General features: G+C 36.5%; 1 protein-coding gene across 6 annotated transcripts in view; it reads right to left on the bottom strand.

Moving 5' to 3' along the window:
* Positions 1–22,852, bottom strand: part of Znf385b (zinc finger protein 385B) — a 373,034-nt gene that overhangs the window by 94,166 nt on the left and 256,016 nt on the right. Inside the window, exon 1 of one of the 6 annotated variants that reach the window (XM_047545049.1) lies at positions 7,066–7,222. The exons of the other annotated variants lie outside the window; for them this stretch is intronic. Coding sequence (XP_047401005.1) covers positions 7,066–7,129 — 64 coding nt within the window. The 5' untranslated portion in view covers positions 7,130–7,222. Of the gene's footprint in view, positions 1–7,065; positions 7,223–22,852 lie in introns of those variants that run through there. 6 annotated transcript variants of the gene reach the window in all.

Below are 22,852 nucleotides of genomic sequence, written 5' to 3' on the forward strand. Positions count from 1 at the left end.
CATGGTTTCCTTAGATGAGATATCTCTTAAGATAAACTTTGAGGAAAGGTTGGTGCTTTGAGTGGAGTCTATGGAAGAATGGTGGAGGGAACAGCATGAGCCCAAAGCACACAGAAAACCAAATATATTCAAATTAAACTTTGTTGTCTCTCAAGGTATTTTTAGGCTTCTGGATTAGAAGGTAAAATAATAAAGAGAAAAACAGAACACCTTTGTGAACTTGGAGTAAGCAAACATTTCCTAAACAGGTGGTAATCATGAAAGAAAACAATTGATGAATACACCGTATTAAGAACACACGTGTGACACCATCAAAGGAACGAAAAGGCAATCCAGATTAGGAGATGACATTTATTAAATACATACAGAATAGATTCAATTCCGTTGTCTATTTTATATATACACCTACATTATATATAACAGAATATACATACATGCAGCATATATAGAATCTAATCTGTGAAATAAAGAACACCTACAAATTAGTAAGAAAAAACACTAGCAAATATGGGTAAAAGACTTGAATGGATACTTCACAAAAGCAGATATAAGGTGGTTAATTACATTAAACATCAGGGATATGTGAAATACAACTAAAATGAGATATCACTACACACCCACCAGAATGTCTATAATGAAGCAAGACATAGATTACCAGTGTTGAAATGAATATGCAGCAACTAGAACTCTATACATATATTATTGCAGCTATTTTGAAAAACCATTTGGCAATATCTACTTAACCTAAATAAATACATATCCTATGACTCAGCAATTCAAACTCTGGGTATATGTCAAACTGTACTAATTGTACAGTACAGTATGTACTATACAATGTTCATAGCAATACTAGTTCCAAACTAGAAATTAGCCAGTTAACTCATCAAAAGTATAAAGAATAAATAATTTTGGTATTTTCACAGAATAAAATATTCACACAATAGAATGTAGCAATATGACAACAAATGGTTTATAATTACATGTGACAACCAATAAATCTTGCAAACATAATGTTGAGAGAAGAACTAAGAAAAAGCACTACGTGTTATATTATACATTTATATAAATATAAAGCCAGGCAAACTAACCTCTGCTGTTGAGATAGTGGCTATCCTATCAAAAAGAGTAGGATGGGGTGGAGAATGGAGTAAGTAGAAGGGAATGAGAGGGTCTTCTAGGATACTGAAAATATTCATTCCTTGATCTGGGGCCAGTTACATAAGAAATTTGTGCAAATTCATTCAACTGTATACTTAGGACATTTTTATGTATGGGGTTAGTTCTATTAATTTCAATGAAATGTTTTGACAAATTTAGGCAAAATTCCCTCATAAAAGGACCATCTTCAACTACTGTCAAGTTATTATGTTCATATGATGTTTGAATTTCTTTTACTACTACCAGCCTGGCTTTGCTTAAAATGATTTGTGAGCAAATGAAATTCCCCTCTAATGCTGATGCTTAATTGCTGAATTTAAGAAATGGAGAGAGGATACTGACACAGAATCCCAAAGACAAAACTATGTATCTGGAGCTCTGATACACAATCTTAACCATTGGCAGTATTCTGCCTGAGTCTCCCTTGGGATAGCTCAGAGTCCCCTCCAAAGAGCTCCCATAGCAGCCAGCACCATAGCAGCCTGGCAGAATGCTATGTTTAAAAAGAAATCTTTCTGAGTGCCACACTGAGATTTATAAACAATAATGAAGTGTTGTATCAAAAACTGCAGTGAAGCCACATCATGATAGATTTTAAGCCACAGTGTCCTTTGGGTCTGGTAGGAACACACCAGCTTTTACACAAAGTGATGAATTTGTCACTTAGATGACTTTTCAGATGCCATGGCAATGGAAGACACAAGCCAAGTGGTGATTCACTTACACCTGAACATATTGCCCACATATGGGATTTCTTCCATTTAAATGTTGCAAAAAAATGGGCAAACTTATTTACTATAAGTACAAACTATAGTTTGTTTAACCATGGGACAAGTAGTTGTAATTTTTTTAAAAAACACCATTTAAAAATATGAGAATTTCAGAATCTAAATAAGTTTAGGTGGCTAAAACTGAATTGAAAAAATTTCTGCTTAATTATAGTTTCCCAAATTGTAACCCAATAGTATTAAGCATGACCATGTAAGATAGGAAACTCAAAGAAGACAACTGGGTCCTAACAAATGCTTTCTCAAGTTTTTCAGAGTAGTTTTTAATATACCTGACTTATCAAAAGAGAATGTCATGTGCTAGTTCCTAAATTACTAAGTCTTTAGAGAAGCCAGAATTATCTCCAGACAGGGCTTTACTAAAATTGTCTGAGGTCGAGACTGGATTGGGAGGTCACAAGAGCCTGACGAAATTTTCTGGCAGGAAGACCCAGGGAGATGGTCCTGGGCTACATTTGCCCAGTGACTCTTGTCAGTGGCATCAAGACCCTTATTTGAGGTCTGAAGCCTTCCTGTGACCAACAGAGGAACTATTTTCTCTCCCTTAATAGCTTGCTGGGGAACTAATGGCAGCACAGAGCTATGCCTTATTTTAGAAACCTCTCTAAAACCAGATTTTTCCTATCAAAGATAACAACTATGTTTAGCAATAATTTAGGAATCTACCCTTTTTTAAAAATGAATAAAGTAAGATTAGGAGGGCTTATTTCACCATGGTACTAACTGGTGATAGGACCAAACGTAAAGCCCATTGTCCAGGGACACTCTCATAAGTCATACCCATTACTGCCTTTAAAAATTAAAGTAGATTAGTATCTGATCTGCTCTCTCTTTTAATTTTGAATGAAATTAAAAAGAATACTTATTTTTAAAGATTTTAATTTCAGTATTTTTTAACATAAAAAATTGAAGAAAAATTCAATGAAAGAAAAGATGACATGACCAAGAATCAACATTTCTTTCTAGTTTAAAGGACAACAGAGAAGGAAAAAATAACAGAATGAATCAAACACCATTACCCTATGTAAATGTATGATTACGCAAATGGTATGCCGTCACTCCATATACAAACAGAAACAACATGTATCCCATTTGTTTACAATAAAAATAAATTAAAAAAAAGACAACAGAGATTGATTGCAATTTCATTTTATAATTCTTTTAATATTCTCAATAGCTGCCCCTAAAAAGAACAACGAAGCCTATTAAAACTGCTTTTCACCATAGTGCTTGGATCAATGTAACTAATTCAAATAGCTCCGTGGTAGGAGGCACATTCACATTTGTATCAGTGGTTTTTATAAGGAAGTATAATCAGAATTACATCAAAAGTGCTACCTGAAAAGACACATTTTTCAAAGCAATGGAAAACTCCTTCCACTGGCGTGGATCAAAGCAGTAGGGCCCTTTGGCCTCTGGCTCTGTATTTAGGCCTGTTTTCACACAAAGTGCCAGCCTGAATGGGGTTAGCCATAGCAACTCTGGAGGTCAGTGCACCTAGCTGCTGCTAAAAATTCTACTTTGAGGACACCAAAAATGTTTCCCCTAGTTTTGGAGAATTCAATTTCTGCATTCAATGTCCAGGCTATTTGCATTTAAGAACCAAAAAGGGGATACAGGGAGTAGTGGTTTATATAAATTATCCTTTCAGAAAGAACCCCCACCTTCCCAAAGCTTGCTCAATTTAAAGGAACACTGTTAATATTTGCTCTGCTAGTGCCCTCTACTCCCACCTTGGTAGAGAAAAAGGTTTCCTAGGTTTAAATATTAACCAAACACTCCAAAGCTATTCAAAAGCTGTTGCCATGTTAAAAAAAAAAAAGAAAAAGTATTAGATTCCCAGAAAGTACAGCTTGGGAATAAAGAGAAACAGTAAAAACCGTTGCAACCCTTTTTGCATGTGTATCTCATGGGCAAAATAATTATAATAATCTGTGTATAGGGCATTCAGAAAAAATTCTAATGGACTGTTATAATCATAGTAACCTTCACAGAAAGGCCACTCTTGTCCTCCATCATCAAAGAAGTCATTTTTCCCCAGGAGTAGTGGAGATGGCTCCCATATGGCAGCCAGGGCTATTGTGTGAGCAGCCTGATAGTTAGTGTCCCATCCCCATGGAAACCTGGTGTGGGGTGCCTGACCAAGCCATGCCAGGGACAGGGTGCACATGGATTGTGAGTAACTAAGATGGGAAAATGGGTGAGGAAGGATTTGGAGAGGGAAGAAAGAGTGGTAGCTTAGTTTTACAGAGTAGACTATAATTAGAACCAAGTCCTTATTTGGAATTTTCTAATATCTTCTAAAATGGTTTTCTTCCCTTTAGTCTTTTCATTGTATGGCAGAAGTAAAAAAAGAGCAAAAATGATATGAGCAGGAACAACCTAGTTAGGTAGGCAGAATATTTCACTCCTTCAGATATAGGACTTAGGCAACTGGCAGGCAATGTGAGAAACTCAGGGGATGCTTCTACTCCAAAGGGTCTTTGGTGGCTATTTAGCAGATGGGGTCAGTGCCTGGCTTGGCTTCTTGGAACTCTGCCATTGTTCCGACATCCTAGGAATTGATGCTACCTGTTTGCATCATGCAGGCAGCTCTGGGGCACCAGTGATATGCAAAGCAGCATCTGATAAGGCCCTTCAGTGAATACCCAAGGATTTTCTGCACTGGAAGTGATTCATCATAAATGATTGTTCCTGCTCCTGGGTATCATGTTTACTCTTATACTATTATGCTGAATTTGTGCTAGGTTTTCTTTTATGGAATTTCTTTTTCTTCTTAAAAAATATTCAATCTCATGAAGATTGAAAGGAGACTAAAAGGTACATGAGGGGATTCAGGAGAGGAAGGAGGGGAGGAATGTAACAAGGAATAAAATTGATCAAATGATGTTATGTGCATGAATGAATATGCTACAATGAAACCCATTATTCTGTATAATTAATATGTACCAATAGAAAATTTATCAAAATCAATTTATCAAGTAGTCCTGTCAGTTGGAACAACTGTGGTTTATTATTTGACTGTCAGCTTTTCTCTTATATGAGTCTTAACATGTACTAAAGAGTTTATTTTTATGTTGTGTAAATTTAAGGTGCATAGCATAATAGTGAAATGATTACCATAGGTAAGCAATTTAACATAGCCATCATCTCACTTAAAAGTTACCTGTATGTGTGTATATGTTGATTTTTAAAAATAGATTCCACATATAAGTGAGATTATGCAATGTTTTTCTCTCTCTGTTCTATTTCACTTAACATAATGTCCTCCAGTTTCATTCACGTTGTTGCAAATGGCAGGATCCTCTTCTAAAGTTGAATCATATTTCTTACATGGATTTTCCTTTTGACTTCCCAAGTGACCCCCCTTTATGTCCTTAATGAACACCAAAAGTCAAAGCCATAATGAATTTTAAAAAAAGGAATCCCATTGAAAGCAAAGGATTTAATCACAGCATTCTTTATTATCCTTTTCTATAATTTATTTTAAAAGGCAGCAAAGGAATGGAGATATGTTTTTTAGGCCATTTTTTTGACTCTGGTCTCTTCTGGACTTCAAACAGCCTTTTAAGCTTCCTTTGCTTTAAAAGACAGCAATGGAAAGTAAACAAGCATATAAATGAAACTGGTGTTCAATGTATTTAACTTGACAAAACGTATTTCCAGTTAAAAGAAACTCAAAAGGAATTCAAAGTTCCAAAATTTCACAATCTCTACACATTTCCAAACTTTGATTAAAATTTACCTCTATCTCTCTTTCCCTAACACCCTCTTTCTGTGTCTCTTATCCTTCTCTGTCCTACTCTCTCACCATCTTTTCTGCCTCTCCCATCCTCTCTCTTGCATGCTCTGTCTCTGTGTGTGCCTGTCTCTCTCAATTCTTTGCTTCTGTCCCTCGCTGTAGTACTGCTGAGGAACTAGAAAGCACTCATAAAATTTGTTATTTACACTGTTTTACAGCTATATTGTATTAGCTTTCTTTTATTATTTGCTTCTATAAATCAAAAGACTAAGAGCAAGATTATGCAAGGATCAGGACAAGATGCAACAATTAAATTAGGCCACATCTCTGTTTATGTCTCAAGTAGTCCTGTCAGTTGGAACAACTGTGGTTTAAAAACTAATGTACTTTGGCCTTAACCTACTCATTTTTTTTGCAAGAGTTCACTGAACTCTCAGTGTTTACACCTACATCCACCAATGAGGCAGAATAAAAGGAGTCAATGTCTTTCAATATTTTCCAAACCACCTGAAATCCCTGTGGGGACTCTGAGATAAAAACATCTACCCAGTGCCAAGAGTTTCTAGTTTTCTATATTCCTTTCCTAACAGTAATATTTACTCATGTTTTACTAATGGCAAAATTGAAAGGAAAAGGACTTCTTAGATGAGAAAAACAAAGTGATAACATTAAAATAGGAACAAGAATTTCACCAGTACTCTTATATACATATAAAATACACCTGCCCTTTAACAGACAATATTCCCTCTGGAAGAGCTAGACTTACCAGGTTTCCAGAGAGATTTCTATGCCCAAGGGTCTAAATAAACATGAAATCATTGAGTTCTGACTTGAATTAGATGGAATAATAAAGTCTGAAACATGCCTCGCATAAAAATCATATGACAAGAGTGTAAATCACCCATGTCACTCAATTTTATTACAGGCTCCCAGCCACTGTTCTGTCAATCTGAATGTGGATTCTTGGACATATACAATCATCAGCTTAAATACCTTTTCCGGAAGAGAAGAGAAAAAGGAGAGGGATTCTAACATATTTGAATTAAATACAAGTCTAATTTTTGCCTAGTACTTATTCTGAGAAAAACTTCAAAAGAAAAGAAATGGTAGCTCATAAAGACAAAAGAAATGTGAGAAATCAGTCACATCTTTATTATATTAAGCAGAGTGACTCAATAGTACAATTTAAATACAAATAGGTCAGGAAAATCAAAGTAATATTACAAAGGGGAGTCGTGAAATGAGCCAATTCCATTTTTTCTAATTCTGATATTTTCCTCCTTTTCTGAAATTGATCTGAACTATTTTATATTTCTGTCACATACTTCATGAAAAAGTTCCCTGAGGTGTAAATGCTGATCAGTCAGCAATGCTTACCTTCACTTTTAAGAATACAGTTCACGTTTCCTTCTGCATTCAAGCACTGTACGACGTATTGCATTTAGAGGTAAATAATTCCATCATTTCAACCTGGTGCTCCTGTGAAATGTGGCGCTAGGAAACAGCCAACCGGCAGTGTGTCTGAACAAATCATATGTCCTGTAATTGCTGCTTGGCTCTAATTACTATTGAGGATAGGGTTTGCAACTTGATTCCAGGGAGAGGGCAGGCTACCTTCTGACGACACTGCACCAAATATATCCTAAAAGACTGACAAGTTACTTTCTTTCATATAATTTTTTTCTTTGGCATCTCCCAGGTACCCAGAAACTACCACCTGCCATGGTAAAAGTGGAATCAAGAAATCAAACACCCATGTCTCTTTCCCTACAACAAAACAGTTCAGTTCCCTCAAAATATCTATTTATCATTATAATATTGATATTTCAGTAACACTTAAGATTTTTTTTTCCTTTCCTGGTGGGTAATTAAATATTTTAAAATTGCTTTTAGTCTCAGAAAGGAATATTCTCAAAATGAACCTTGTTTATATTCTGTCAATACAGAATAGTTTATTCACGTACTATGAGACCTGAAAAATTGTTTCTTTTTCCATGGATTTTTAGGTTTTAAATAAAAATTCAGAGTATATAATTCAAAAAGACTAAAGCATTTGGCAATTTGATATGGATAACACTAATAAGAATGTTAATGCATCTCAGCTCAAAATCCCTAATTTCAGTTATACAGGAAATTATCATGGTGGAAATTAGCAGTTGTATAGGCTTGGAACTAAAAGAAAAATTATTTACTCCCATATCTAACTAATTTAACTCTCCGTCTAATGGCATCTGACTATGTTAGAATAAGCATTTTGATATGACCAGGTTACACAGTATAGCTGTGACTAGATGGTGGTTTTGATGATTGTCATGGACACTAATGAGTTAGTGGGCATTTTACTGAATGATAGAAACTTAAAATGACTGAGGTTTGCAAATGTCAGAAAGAATTTTGCACCTTTGTGCAACTTTGTGCATTTGCCAACCACAGCTAACACTGTAGTGACGTACAGAACAAATTATCCTTACCTCAATTCATTTATTTCTTCTATCTGCTTATGTCATATTTGCAGGGTAAATATCAGGGGTAGGTAAACCTAAGTAAATAATTAGATGCAGCAATCAAAATGGTACTTATAACACCACTTTTAGAAATGGTGCATTTCTCCAGGCCCAACAAGCTCAGTTGTTATGAATAATAACATAATAGCATTCTAAATGGAACACAGTATGCTAGCAGATCTATACTTATTTTCCCCAAAATAACAACTGCACACTTCTTACATCATATTTAGCTCTTTCTGACTAAAATAAAATTAAAGTCATGTCTGTGGTTTTTCTTTCTTTTTTTTTTAATTAAATTTTCACCTATGATAGGCCACCCCTAAGAAACCTCTGCTTAGTGGAGGTAATGCTGATGCTTCCTTCAAAGTGTTTTTGTCATGAAGTTAGGCAAAGTGTTTCATTCCTTTTTTATGCTCTTAAATTGTGCCTGATTCTTGGAGTATTTTTCTAGAACATTTTCACATTTGGCACACTAGTGCATCTTCAATTTCTCTAACTCTTTATTCGTACCTTTCATATATTCTTATTTTAATTTCATAGTTCACAAAGTGTGGTACCTAACTGCATCAGCACCTCCTAAGAACTTCTAAGAAAAACTAATTCTCAGGTCTCAACCTACCTAGATATGCAGAAGCAAAACTCTGGAGGGGGAGCCCAGAAATGTGTGTTTTAATAAGCCCCTAGGTGACCTGAAGCTGTGGGTGTTTGAGAACCATCAGTCAATGGTGCATATATGTACTCAGAACAGAGGGAGAATGGAATAAGGAGCATTGAGCCTCTATGAGGGAGACCCTGGGAGAGGTAAAGGCTCAGGAGAGGGGTGGCATATGTCGTCATTTAAAGGATGGGAAGAACTTGGATGTGAAGGAGGCACCAGGAATCCCCCAGCTAACTTATCACCCACTCTCTAAGGCTTCACTTAATCAAATACCATCATTCTTCAGTCATTCCATTCTTAGAGAAAACTCGCTTCATTCCTATTAACCAATTATTCTCTCTTTTCCCTTCAATTTTAAGTCATTTTAGAATAGCCTACACTTCCTTCTTTTACTTTTTATTATCCTCTAGTTTCATAAAAACTGACTTAGCTTCTGATTTTTCCAGCCTAATATAACCACAGTTTTAAATGCCTTTATTAGTCCTCTTTGACCTGCCTACTACTGGTAGAATATGATCCCACATCTAAGTTGCCTCTTTTCTGAGTCAACTTTTGTATTTTCAACCACCTCCCAAACCCTTCCCACCTTAACTTCAATTCGTACAAAATTAAAGAGGTCATACTCTCCTCTCTTCCCAAATCACCTCATCTTGCTCCCCAAAGGATGTTTCTGTGATGGAATTTATTTCACTGTCTGGCACCATGAGCCTTATTACACAGACTCAAAAACTTGAAGCTGTATTTGACTTATTTCTCCTCCTAATTCCTGAATCCAGTTAGTTATCTTAAAGACATCTGTTACCTCCTTCCCCGTTTTTTACCTATTACCATTACCTTCACTAAGGTTCACATTAGCTGGTCACTAACATAATCCTTTAATAATTTTATTCCTCCTGTAGTCAAAAGAATTCTTAAGAACAGTTTGAATCGATCATTTTCCTATTTAAATGTCTTCCATGACTCCTGTTAGTGAGTTACAGGCTCTGAAATCCAATGCACATTTTCAAATCTGCTCTGCTGCTTACTAGCTGAGCAACATTACATGAATTAATTGACTTAAGCCCCGATTTTCTCAGATAAGTAGGAATAAAACAGTAATCATATCTCCTGAGAAGACCTGAGGGAAATGCTTGTGAATTCTTACCACAGTGCCTACAACACTGAGGGATTTAGTAAGCCACAAGCATTATCATCGCCATCACCAAAGTCACCACCATAGAATCCAATCGCAATGCCTCAGTTTAGCAGCCACTGCCATTCTCAATTCAACTGGAAACCATTTTTCATTTACACTTTGTAAAATTTGTTAAACAGGATTCCTCCTCAAGGGCAAGGCCCCCAACTTTCTTTCTTTCCTTTGTTCCTTCCTTTGTTCATTCCTCCCTTCCTACCTTCTTTCCTTCTTCCTGTCTCTGGCTCCTTAGGCAGTGCCTCACACTTGGTCTTTGCTCAAGAAGTGTTCTCTGCTTACACACTAGCTGGTTCTTGAACACATACCCTTTAATAGTTCTATCATTTTGTGCATGTCACATCTTCCAGCATGCTTGTCTTTTGTGGTCCTCTTTCAAATTCTCTTCATTTTCAAGTGGCATTTTAAATGCTATTTCTTCCAGGAAGGCTTCTCCCTTTCCTTACGAGAAAGTATCTTGCTTTCCTCTGAACTGCAATACATTGAATTTACATCTCTAATATTGAAGACATTTGCTTGTGAATTATTGTGTCTGAGACTTCCTCAAGGACCGACCCTGTTGTCTGGATCCAAGGCTAGACTTGCTTCATTGCTTTTTTTTCAAATGCCTCACCCAGAGAAGGCACTCAATGAATGTGTTGAATGAATGAATGAGACATAGGGAACGAATCTGTATTTCTATTGTAACAACCATGTGATTGCATATTACCCAATTAAAGGTTTTATTTCCCATTGATAATTATGGATCACTGTCAAACTGTACATGGCTTGTGAGATTTACAGAAACAGTTTGAGAGAACTCCTTATAAATGGGGTGTGCTGTTAACCTTGGTTTTAAAGTCTGTTTAGAACTCAAGCATTTAACATGGAAGCCAAGTCATATGTGGTCACTAGCTTCCTGTGATAGTCCTCAAAAGCTCAATCCATAGGATGTCCATATTAACAGAATATTACAGTAGTAATAGCATCTTAATACCATTATTATAAGGGGTCTTGGAAAGGAGTCACTATCCTTGATGAGTATTTATGAAGATGTTCAGTCTTCTTTGCCATAAAACCTTGGCTTTTGCTTTATTTTTTATATTTTAAGACATATTCAGAAAGCCAGAACCAGAAGCCAATTTCGTATATTCAAATAGTTACTTTTCATTGATAGGATGAATATGATTTAGGAATGTGTTGATTATAAATTATAAATTTAGAAAATGGAAGTACTCTATAAAGTATATATATTGAATTTTTAGAAATCAGAAATCATTTCTTCCTTACAATTTTAATTTTCAGCCTCTTTGTCCTCATTCTGGATTAATTTTTAATCGACTATGGCCTCTGATCTTTAGCTTTGGTTCCTTTATCAGGAATCCCGGGCAATATATATTATGACTTGTTGACAAACTTTTAATTACATTCATTAGAGGGGTCTGTTATTTTAAAGTAACTCTTGAGTGAGTAAATAATTCCTTTTTAATGGAAAAGTGATTGCCATCCCAATGATCTGAATTGCAATTTTGGATTTTCACAAATTTACATATTTAAAGCAGGCAAGTCTATAAACAAATTATCCATGAAGAAAATGTATTTTCACTGTCTTTTGCTTCCCCCCTCATAGAACTAAACATGGTGAGCTGAAAAGCGATGTCCCTGGTTAAAAAGGCAACTGTATTTGGAGAATAATGATAATATATCTGAAACAATGGAATCTAATACAAAAAACGTACAAAATTTAGTGTAAATTATTGGCACTGACATAAAAGTAGTATAAGACAGAAATCTCTGCAAGGACAGGGATCTTTGCTTTGTTCACAAATGTGTCCCAAGCACTTAGAGCCATACCTTGAACACACTATAAGCTTAACAAACAACTGCTACACTAAAGGGAGAGACCAATGTGGGTTAGAATGGCTAGAGCAAGTCCGACTGTGAAGGACTGATGTGGGCAAGATCTCAGCAGTGTGGTTCCTTGATTCTTCCTTTAGCTCTGCACCTACCCCTGACTATCAGCAAGTTCTGCTTCTATCTCCAGTGTAAACCGAGAGTCTTCCTGCTTCTTCCATGTCACTGTCACATTGTAGTTCCAGACAACATTTGTTTGGACTTTCTCTGATGGCACTTAACAAAGCTTTGGGGACTACTTATTTTCTCCTACATTTGGTTTTTCACATAGCAGCAAACAAGTTATTCAAAAATACAAATTGAATTGTGTCACTCCAGTGTAATGGCTTCCCAGTGCACTTCAAAGGAAAGCAAACACCTTACCGTGGTCTACCATGGCCTACACATGACTCAGCTCCTGCTTACTTCCACAATTCTACCTAGGCCACTTCTTCTCCCCATCTCCTGAGATCTGAGCTTCCTCTCTCTTTCCCAAACAAAATTTCCCCTCAAAGCTTTTGCTGTTGTCTGGACACGGAATTCTCCCAAAACAGCTGTGTCTCCACTCAGTTTTTACCTCCTGCTCCCCAAGACCTTCTTTAGATTGCTCTTCACTATTTCCTCTAGAATATGGCCTTCATGAGGACAATGGCTATTTTCTAGGTGCACTATGCCAGCTTCTAGAACGGTGCCATGACTATAGTAAGTACTCAGTACACAGTATAAATGAATAGATGAATATGTTTCCCCCTTTTTAGAGTGAAGACACAATTTTAGTATCAAAGGATTTCAAGAACTTCTTACATATTATTAGTACTACTTTCTTTTCCTCAGTATTTATTGATTGCATTCAAAGTTGTTATAAAGTCAGTAAACATTTAAAGTAAAGAGGTATTTTGTTACACAGAAGGGCTCACATACAGTTGGCAAAAAAAAAAAAATTGGTGTGAGACATGGTATTTATTTAATCCACCAAATACTTAGGACACATTTCCATTTATAGGTGCACGAGCATCCTCAGCTCTCAGAAAGGCTGATGTCAGGAGATTTGCTATGAAAGGATAGAAGAAATGGCAGTGATCCTAGTTAGAGTTTTCTCAAGACAAATATAAGAATAGATTCTATATAAAATCTTATCCTAAATTAAGGACAGACTTATTTTTAAAACCATGTAACACCTAAAGTAAAGTTTATTGGTCATGTTTACACATTTGTATAACAATTGCTGACTCTTACATTAACAAAGTGTGCAAAGCACTTTATATATTTATATATATATATATATATTAATTTGCCCAATTTTCAAACTAACACAGTAAGAGGAGAATTTGCTGTTATCTTCATTTTCTAGGTAAGGAAACATGCACACAATGAAGAAGTATCTTACCAAGGTCACAAAGCAGGCAAACAATAGAACTGGCTTCAAACTCAGTTCCATGATTTAACCACAATGCTGGATGGTCTTGCTGATAAAAGAAGGTACCATTTTTATACCAGTAGAATCTCTCTTGTCAACCATAGCATATAGTAAAAATTATAAAAAGAAGAAAAATTACACATCAGATGTCGTTTACTCCTAAATACAAACATTTCTCTCATAAACATTCTCAAGTAGTGTTTTTCTCACACCCAAATAGAGGTCTAACACACTTAGTAGCAAGGGACTAATGAAGCAGTTCTAGATCATGTGGGAAATCATGAGGAAAATCTAAATCAAATGCCAAATCTCACTGTGCCTTTAATATCACTGTGAAAATAGCATGATTTTCTAGGACACACCGTGAAGTCTGAGGTGATAAGACAGCATAACTTAAAATGACCTGAAACCAAAAGTGGATCTGTGAATGTATTCCCACCTTAACAAAAATGTTCTATTTTGACAGGTTAGAACAGGGGGAGACAGACCTCATTGTAACATAAAAGGTCTTCAAACTTGCAAACCACGTGATTTCTGCACAGTACTGGGTCAGGCTGTTTATGAAGAAAGGTCAATATTAGCTTATCCTCAAGACAGAATTCCAGTAAAACTCAGATTGAAAGGGAAAATACTGGGGACTGAAGTGGAACAAATTATATGCTTGCATGAATAGGTCAAAATGAACCCCACTATCATGTATAACTATAAAGCACTAATAAAAAGATAAAAATAAAGACTCAGGTTGTTCCTGTCATTCATATTAGGCTCTCTTTATTCCCCCATTTATTTGGTCCTTTTTAAAGAGATGAATTCACTATCTTATGAAAGGTGAATGAGTCAAGGAGGAGTCGAGTCTACCAAGCAGAGTCATGCTTTGCAACATGACCCCTACGTAATAAATCTTTTGGGAAGCAGGTCTTCTTTTCCAAATGGGGCCTGTCTTCACTTTTCTCATGTGAGACTTGGCAAATGGGACACTATTCTGAATCTGACAGGCCACTTCTTTGCTCCTCAGCTGACAACTGTTTTATATAGTTGTCAGCCGGAAACTTTTACCAGGGCACGTAGGGGATCAGAACTTTTGAATCACGTCCAGACAAGAAAGTTCATTATCCTTCAGCTCTCCATCCACCCAATCCCATCCAAACAGCAGATTTCTCTCTTGCACAGCCCAGCCCCAGTGGGACAGCACAGAACATGGGAGAGGGCTGTTAACATGAAGCTGGTTTAAGGGAGTACCCTTGTGAGAAGCTCTCAAGGAACAAAAATCTCTGCATTTTAGTGAACTATTCTTTTGGAAAGACTGAGAGCTGGGGAAGAACTGTGAAGGAATTTAGGGCCTTTTATAGTAGCCTCATAGCTTATGACTAGACCCCAATTCAAATTTTGCCTTACCAGTGATGAGGCTTTTGAAAATTTTTACTCTTTGAGCCTCAGATTTCTTATCAGATATAATAGCTGCCTTTTTTAGGTTTGGAAGGAGGACAATATAACACACAAAAAATGCTTAGCCGAGTGGCTGGCACAGAGTATGCCTTCGATAAATGTTAGTTTTCTCTTTTTTTCTCGGATCCTGAAAAGGGCCAGGTGTTTGGAGGTCCAAATTTAGAAATGCCTCCAATATCTTCAGCATATTCCATTTTCATTGGCTTTTGTCTTTGTATTGGCTTTATTCCAGGGATTCTTAATTTAGGATACACAGACCACCCCCTCTCCAGGAATTGGCTGCAAATATTTGTAACCATGCTCATTTTTCAGAGAGGGAAATCAGATTTAATCAATTCACAAAGGATTTTGTGATTCAAAGAGATTAAGATCTCTGCATATGTTTCTAAAAAGTTGCAGGCAAACTGAATATCTTTTTGTAAATCAAATTTGGTTTTTAATGTACTAGAAAAGCCTGTGAGTAAAAGGAACTCTACTGCAAATCTTTTTGTAAAGAAAATACTTGTTTCATAAACTGCAGAGTTTTTCAGTTTTTATAAGAGATTCGAATTTTCACCTACCAGTTTAATTAAATAGAGTATAGAGTAATATTATATGTACAGTAGCTAACTTCTATGAAAAATTTATCACAGAGTCTGGTGGTCAAGTTTAAGTTCATAGTAAACCAAAAGAAGAAACTCCAGGAAGTCCCAGTTCCCAACTGTACAGAATCTTAGTTATCCTCTGCTCTAAATACCTCATTTTATGGATGAAGAAATTGAGGTTCTGCAAGGTTATGTGACTAGTCCAAGGTCATCACAGTAGTTACGAACAATGAGGAATAACAGCTGTAAAAATAATGGTGGCGATTATGATGATGATGACAGCACTGTGATCTATTGCGCGTTTACTTGAGCTAAGCCTCTTAAAGACTTTAACCTCATGTACTCAAACTACAACCCTGCAGGAAGATTTTATTACCTCTATTCAGCAGATGAAGCACTTTGTTCAAGGCTCTACAGCCAAAATGGACAACTCAGAAGTCACACCAGTTCGGACTCCAAAACAGTTTTAGTTCCTAAGACTCTGTTCTTTTTTGGGGGACAAAGGGAGGTCCTGAGATTGAACCCAGGAGCACTCTACCAGTGAGATACATCCCCAGCCCTTTGTATTTTGTATTTTAAAGCAGGGTCTCACTAAATTGCTGAGATTGGCCTTGAACTTGTGATGCTCCTACCTCAGCCTCTGGAGTTGCTAGAATAACTGGTGTGCACCACCGTACCTAGCAAGACTGTACTCCTAAGCACTACTTGAAACTGCTTCCCAGAAAAGACAAATCAAAGTCACATGGTTTTGAAAAACAAACAATTAAGAAATTAGGAAAGATACATTTACAGTCTTTAGGATCTGTTTATATATTTAAAAAACATAGTATTAGTTCTTTCTAATGCTGCTTACCTTCACAGATATACACTAGTTCAGTTTCCAGAACAAATTTAGGTCTTCTCTGGTCAGGTACCTTTCCCATCTGCAGGTCAAGGGGATCTGACCACAGAAGTTTATGCCCTCCCCTCCCTTGTTAGATTACATTCTGGGTCCCTGGAATTTCATAAACCAATGTTCTAATGGCCTTGAAATCACTTCCATGTCTATGTAAGTCTCTTTTCCAGATCCTTTTCCCCAAAGTGGCCAACATCTGTGTGGACCTGGGAGTGGCCACAGGGTACCTATTTTCAGGAAATATAGAATAGAACATGGGGTAGGATAGATGACACTGTGCTTCCATGTCCTGGCACAGAAGTTTGCAAGAATTTTATAATAATACCTAGCCTTCTCATGGTTTTATGAATGAAATATATTTGTCAAAGTAGTACCTTATTTCATAGCTTATTAGATTGATTTTTAACAGATATGGACCTCTATTTGTATTACTGTCCCAGACTTTGCAGATGCTAGAGTAAAGCAGGGTAGGAAAGGGTTCCTTTCTTGACTTTCCCACTCCTTTATACCTCTGTTGTACCCCGTATCTCCTGTGTGTTTCTGTCTCCCCCTACTTTTGGTAGTGACATGGTATTATGGAGTCTGTTTACCCAATCAACTGACAATTGATGTAAGTCACACACTATACTGGATGCAGGGATATAACAATGGACAAGAAATCCTCAGACACTGCCTTCATGGAGTTGTTGATGAAGGATGCACTTGAATATGCAGAGTGGTAAGTGTGAGGACAGGAGCAATTCTGGGTATGCTGAGGGGACATAACTCTTTCATAGGTGTCCAGCAAGGTTTTGTTTTTGAAAAAGTGAGGTCAAAACTGAAAACCTGAAGAGTAGGATTTACCTAGGTAAAAAGGAATGACTTTGGAGAAGAGGAAGAGCTGATTTGGTATGTTTCAAGTAGCGGTAACTACATAAGAGGAAAGACCTGGAGCCAGAGCAAGCATGGTACCCTGAACTAAAAGATTTTGTCTATGGGGTGAGCAATGTTCCTCAAGAGGTGATCTGTGACTAGACCAGTACAGGTCTTATAAATCATGCTAATGTGCTTAGGCTTGTCCAAAGACAGTGCAGAGTCAAACAGATTTTAAACAAGGGCATGACATGATGAGACTTTCATGTTAGGAACACCAGTAGTTGGAAAATAGATTATATGTAAGGGAGGATTATATGTAAGAGAGGAACTCATAAGGAAGGGTTGTGTAGGGCAGAAGCTGATATAGTCAGGAGTTCAAGTAGGAGGCGCTGGAGCGATCCATGTGAGACAGTGTTGGCATGAACTGAGGGTTACGCTGGGGTGAGAAAGGTAAAGGTAGAATCAATAGGACATGCCAACCCATTGGGTATGGGGCTGATGTCCAGTGTTCTAAAGCAAAGCTCCCAGCCTGGATAAATGGAGGAATCAATCACAGAAGGAGATAGAGGAAAGGATAGTTAGAAGGGAAATTTGGTTTCTGAGCATTCTCCTACCTCAGGGCTTCATATTTCAATACTACACATAAAGACTGAGGGTCCAAGGCCTATGTGCAAGTGGGTACCCCCTTCCCACTTTGCCAAGCTTCTCCCCCACAAGGAGGAAGGGAAAACAATAGCCTTGAGTAATGGAAATTCTTAAATGAGTTTCTCATTTATAATTCCATTGGCAAAGATAATCATTTATTTAAAGTATTTGACCATCATGAAAGTTAACTCAAACTATTCAATAAAAGATAATATGTCTGAATTTTCACAATTATATTTGATTTTCAGGTGTAAGAATTCAGATTCAGTCATATTTAGAGATTATGCTCTCCTATTTGAAATTAGTCTATTAATGTTGATTCTTTAAAGGTAAAGATAAAGTCACTTAGGAATGGCTAATTGATATTCTAAAACTTGACTTACATATTTCATAGTACATCTGGATCAGGAATTAACACATCTGAATTAAAATATTTTCTCAATCTCCAAGAAATTAAAATGGGCTAGTGGTAAAGTACTGTTTTAAGCAATGGCACTTAGACTTGGATAAAAGAAATACTGTAATTTTTATTTTTTCTTTGGTCAGATGAAATACTAGTTAATAGGCTAATAATTCTATGTGAAGCTAGCAGCTCCCAGGATAAAAACCAAAACACTAAAGGATGGGTTTTTGAAAACCATCATGTCAAAAAAAGTTTATCATTTTGCTCAATATTAATGCATATTTTTTTGTATTATACATTTGATATGTCATATGCAGTATAGTTAGGTCTTTAAAAAATCTAAAACATAAAAGCAAAATTTTTAAAAGTTACTTTTGAACTTTTTAACAATTGTGCTATGTGAATTTTTGAAGTTAAAAAAGTAGAAATCAATACTATGTAAGGGAAAAACAAAAAGTGGATGAGAAAGCTTTCAAGGGCTTCATTAATATTTTAAGCTAGTGCAGAGAAGAAAGGCAAGCCGTTATGTCAGCAATGCCAAGGTGCTCAGATCTAATGCCCATGAGGCTTTGGGTAAAATTTTCAATTTCTTTATATTTCAGTTTCTTCATCAATAAGAGAAATAGACTAAAAACAAACTCCACAAAATGCCACAGCAATGCAGGTTATAATAGTTCTCACTCTCACTTGATAAAAGACTAGTAGTATTATTAGATTCAGCTATTTCTTCTTTACCTGGAACTTTATCCCTGTGAACCAAAACGAATGATTTTTAAAATCACTCCTCTACTGTAATGCCATGTAAACTGATAACAAAATCTTCTCTCAGGAGGAATGGGCAAGTAAAACTTAACAAAATGAGGATGTTTTAATTGAATTCTTACCCACACCTAGATTTAGGGGTTGGAACCCTACACATAAACTGCCTTTAAAGAGAGGCGAGTATAGCTAAATTACAATTTATCTGGGGGAAAAAACAGCATCACACCTTCCTGTGGATAAAATAAAGATCAGAATTGATACTCATCAAACAGACAGCCCTGACCTTGCCCAGAACAATAAATGAACTCGCAGTACAATAAAATAAACTTTTCTTTTTCTTTTTCTCAAAGTTGTTAGGAGTTCTGTCAGTGTGAACAACAAAGTAGAAAGCTCATGAGAGCAGAACCTAACCTATTCCATTTGGCTTTGAGCAAGGAATTTATCTATTTCTTATCCTTATCTGAATAAGGAACAGAGAGGGCTAAAAATAAATCCCTGATTAAACAATGGTAAAATCTGTGGGGTAACCACAAAAATAATAAATATTATAGTCAAATTAATTATAGCTACTTACAGGAAAAGACCATTAAAAGTCACAAAGCCTATAAACAGACTAGATGGAAGTGCTACAAAGAAAGCTAATCAACAGTCACTCTTGTACACAGAGGAAATTATATTCTTCATATGGCATAATTCACAAACAGTTAAAAGTACAGATGCAGTGATGATTGAATACCATCTTCTCTGGTGGTTCAGGAGAGTTAGGTAAGGATGGAGAGAGGGGAGGAAGGGTTTCATCGAGGAGGAAAGCTCTTTGCTTCACTTGATCTCTCACTCCTTCCTTCTTTTATTTTGCTACCAGGGATTGACTCCAGGGGTGCTCAACCACTGAGCCACATCCCTGGTCCTTTCTATTTTTTATTTTGAGCAGGGCCTCACTAAGTTTCTGAGGCTGACCTTGAACTTGTGATCCTCTTGCCTTAGGCTTCTGAGCCACTGGGATTACAGGTGTACACCACTGTGTCTGACTCACTCCTTCCTTCTTGAGTTTCATTTTAGCCTACATTCTAGAATTCTTCTCTTTCCAGGGCCTGCTCTAGTCTCTCTGATCAAGTTGCCCTCTCTCCTAGACCTGCTCTTGCTCTTCTGGATCTGTGCATGATGCTGTTACTCAGGTTTCCACCTGGTCTTCTCTGGGCAGCCCCCCCATGCTCTCTGGATGATCTCCGTCTCTCACAATTGTCTCTTTATGATTTCCTGATACTCGGAGCATAGGCCTCTGCCCCAAGACCAAGCTCTTTACATATGGATACCTACTTGGTATTGCCAGCTGGATACCCCATAACCATGTCTAAAACTAATTTTATTTGGGCTGAGAGATTTTACTCTGAAACATGAGAGAATGAAATTACTCATCCTAAAGGGATATCCTACGATAATATAAACATTTTTTTTTTAACAGGAGGAAGAGAACCAATGTCCAAGAGTGAGAAAGAAAAACATTAACAAGATTTCTTGTAAGTTTTCAGTGTAACAGAATTACATACTTTAACAATACTTATTTTAATCACAGATTAAATTGAACATTATTTGAACTTTAAATTCAAATAAAGGATGGCCTTTTGGTCGGATGTGTTTTGCCCCTCACCAAAAGCTAGAACCAGATTGAAGGCCAGAATTAGAAATGCTGCTTGGAATTCTTGGTCTCCAGGCACTGTTTGTTTCCTGTGCAAAGTGGAGAATCTTTCAAAGGCTACTCTCTGGGAGTGAAGTTCCATGTAGCAGCTGATTGTGCTTTTTTCATAGCACAAAGTTGGGGGAAGAATATCAAAAATGAAAAGCAAAAAGGAGTAAAGGATCATGGTAATTAATCACTCATGCCAAAATATTTTGGTATCTTTAAAGACTCTTTTTTTGTTGTTGTTTTTTTTGTGTGTGTTTTTATATTTGTCTAATTTTAGCTTTTCTTTTTTTTTTAATTATTATTGTATACAAATGGGATACATGTTGTTTCTCTATTTGTACATGGAGTCAAGGCATACCATTTGTGTAATCATACGTTTACATAGGGCTTAAGGGAGGTACCCATGGTTTTAATCTATATTCTTGACTTAGTGCTGCTGAACAACCCACAAGCTATTTAAAAAATATGAAGTGATACAAAATTTTCATTGAATTTTGGAATTGGAATTTCTATTGGAATTTCTTCTTGGGTTCATTTTCTTAAAAACTGACACAAAATTGAACAAATTTATGGGGTACTATGTGATGTTTTGATATATGTGTGCATTGTATAATGTTTGAATCAGGATAAAAAATCTATTTCCTCAAATATGTATCATTTCTTTGAGGTGAAAACATTTAAAATCATTTCATCTAGCTTTTTTGAAATATACAGTATATTACTGCTGCTTATAGCCACCCTACTATGCAACAGAGCATCAGACTAATTTCTCCTAACTTAGTACTCATAGATCAACCTTTCATTTTTAAAGTACATGCTGAGTCAAATTTAAATTACAATATTTTGCAGAAAAATTTGGACTTGTTTCTTTCCCTAAATTCCTCTCCTTGTATTCTGTAGGTTAAATGATGGCAACTCTACCATACTAATCACCTTCTATCTCCTTTCAATTTCACAGCACATAATTGACTGACTTGGAAGTCCCTAGTTCAGGCCCTGTTCTCTTCCCATCATTACTAGTTTCTTTCACTCCAGTTTTATTCTCCTTAGGTTCATCTCCCATGATGCTGACAAAACAATATATCTAAAATAAAAATTAAACCACACCACTCTTTGGCTTAAAATCCTTTTCTTATTCATCCACTCAACACATATTTCCTGAAGGCCAGGTCCTGTGAGCCAGATCCATTCATGATGTTTGGGATATGAAGTAAACAAGACAGATGAGGTCTCTGTGCCCATGGAGCTTCACCTTTGCCAGATCATTTTCACTAACATTGGCCTCCATGGTCTCATCCTTCATGATGAAAGCCCTGACTTCAGCTGAGCTCCTTCTCTCATTGGCACAACTACATTTTTAATTATCTCAAACACTGCATCAGCAATACGATCTGTTTATAACTCTATGTGTACATTATACTGTTTCACACCTCTCAGATTTTCTCTTACTGGTCCTTTGCTCTCCTTACCTACTTTCATCTTCCTATTCCTATCCATATTTAAGAGGGGAAGTCTTTTTTAAAACTACTCAGGCTAGGTGAAGTATCCCTTCATTGTGTTCCTACAAAACCCAAATTCTACACCTACCTCAGCTGCATTGTAAGGATCTTTCTGGTGAAAACCATCATTTTATGCCCACTCAGTTCTAAACTACTACTGCTTTAATGACTACTGAACTTGAACCTGATTTATACATTCAATATTTCTATAATGATTTCAAAGAGAATTGATGGCAAAGAGATACTGATAGTATAGAGAATCACAATTCAGGGAAGATGACAATAGTATAGAGATAGTATAGAGAATCACAATTCAGGGATGTCTGGATTCTAGTTCTCATCTCCAATTCATGATGGGCTTAAAAAATTCTGGTAGGTCAACAACTATAAAGTAAGTCCAGTAATGTCTGTTGCATTGTTACAAGCCTTTGTGATTGAGGTGTTAACTGTGTTGTGGTGAAGCCTGGTCCTTTTGATAAAGATGATTTGAGGAAATCTCTTAAAAGGATGGTTTTAAGCATTCTTCAAATAAGATATGAGGAATCCAGGAAGAAACTATATATGAAAATATATTGAGGCGGCAGAAACTAATTTCTATCTGCAAATGGGCACTATGACATGGGGAAGAAGCCCCATATGAGTGTGCTAACAGTATAAAAACTGACTTTCCGTGAGGCTTTCAGAACACCCTGAGACAACAAGCAGCCTACCTTAGCTAACTGGATTGAAGGGATTGTGTTTTTTAAGG

Source organism: Sciurus carolinensis, chromosome 3 (assembly GCF_902686445.1).
Source record: "Sciurus carolinensis chromosome 3, mSciCar1.2, whole genome shotgun sequence".
Lineage (NCBI taxonomy): Eukaryota > Metazoa > Chordata > Mammalia > Rodentia > Sciuridae > Sciurus > Sciurus carolinensis.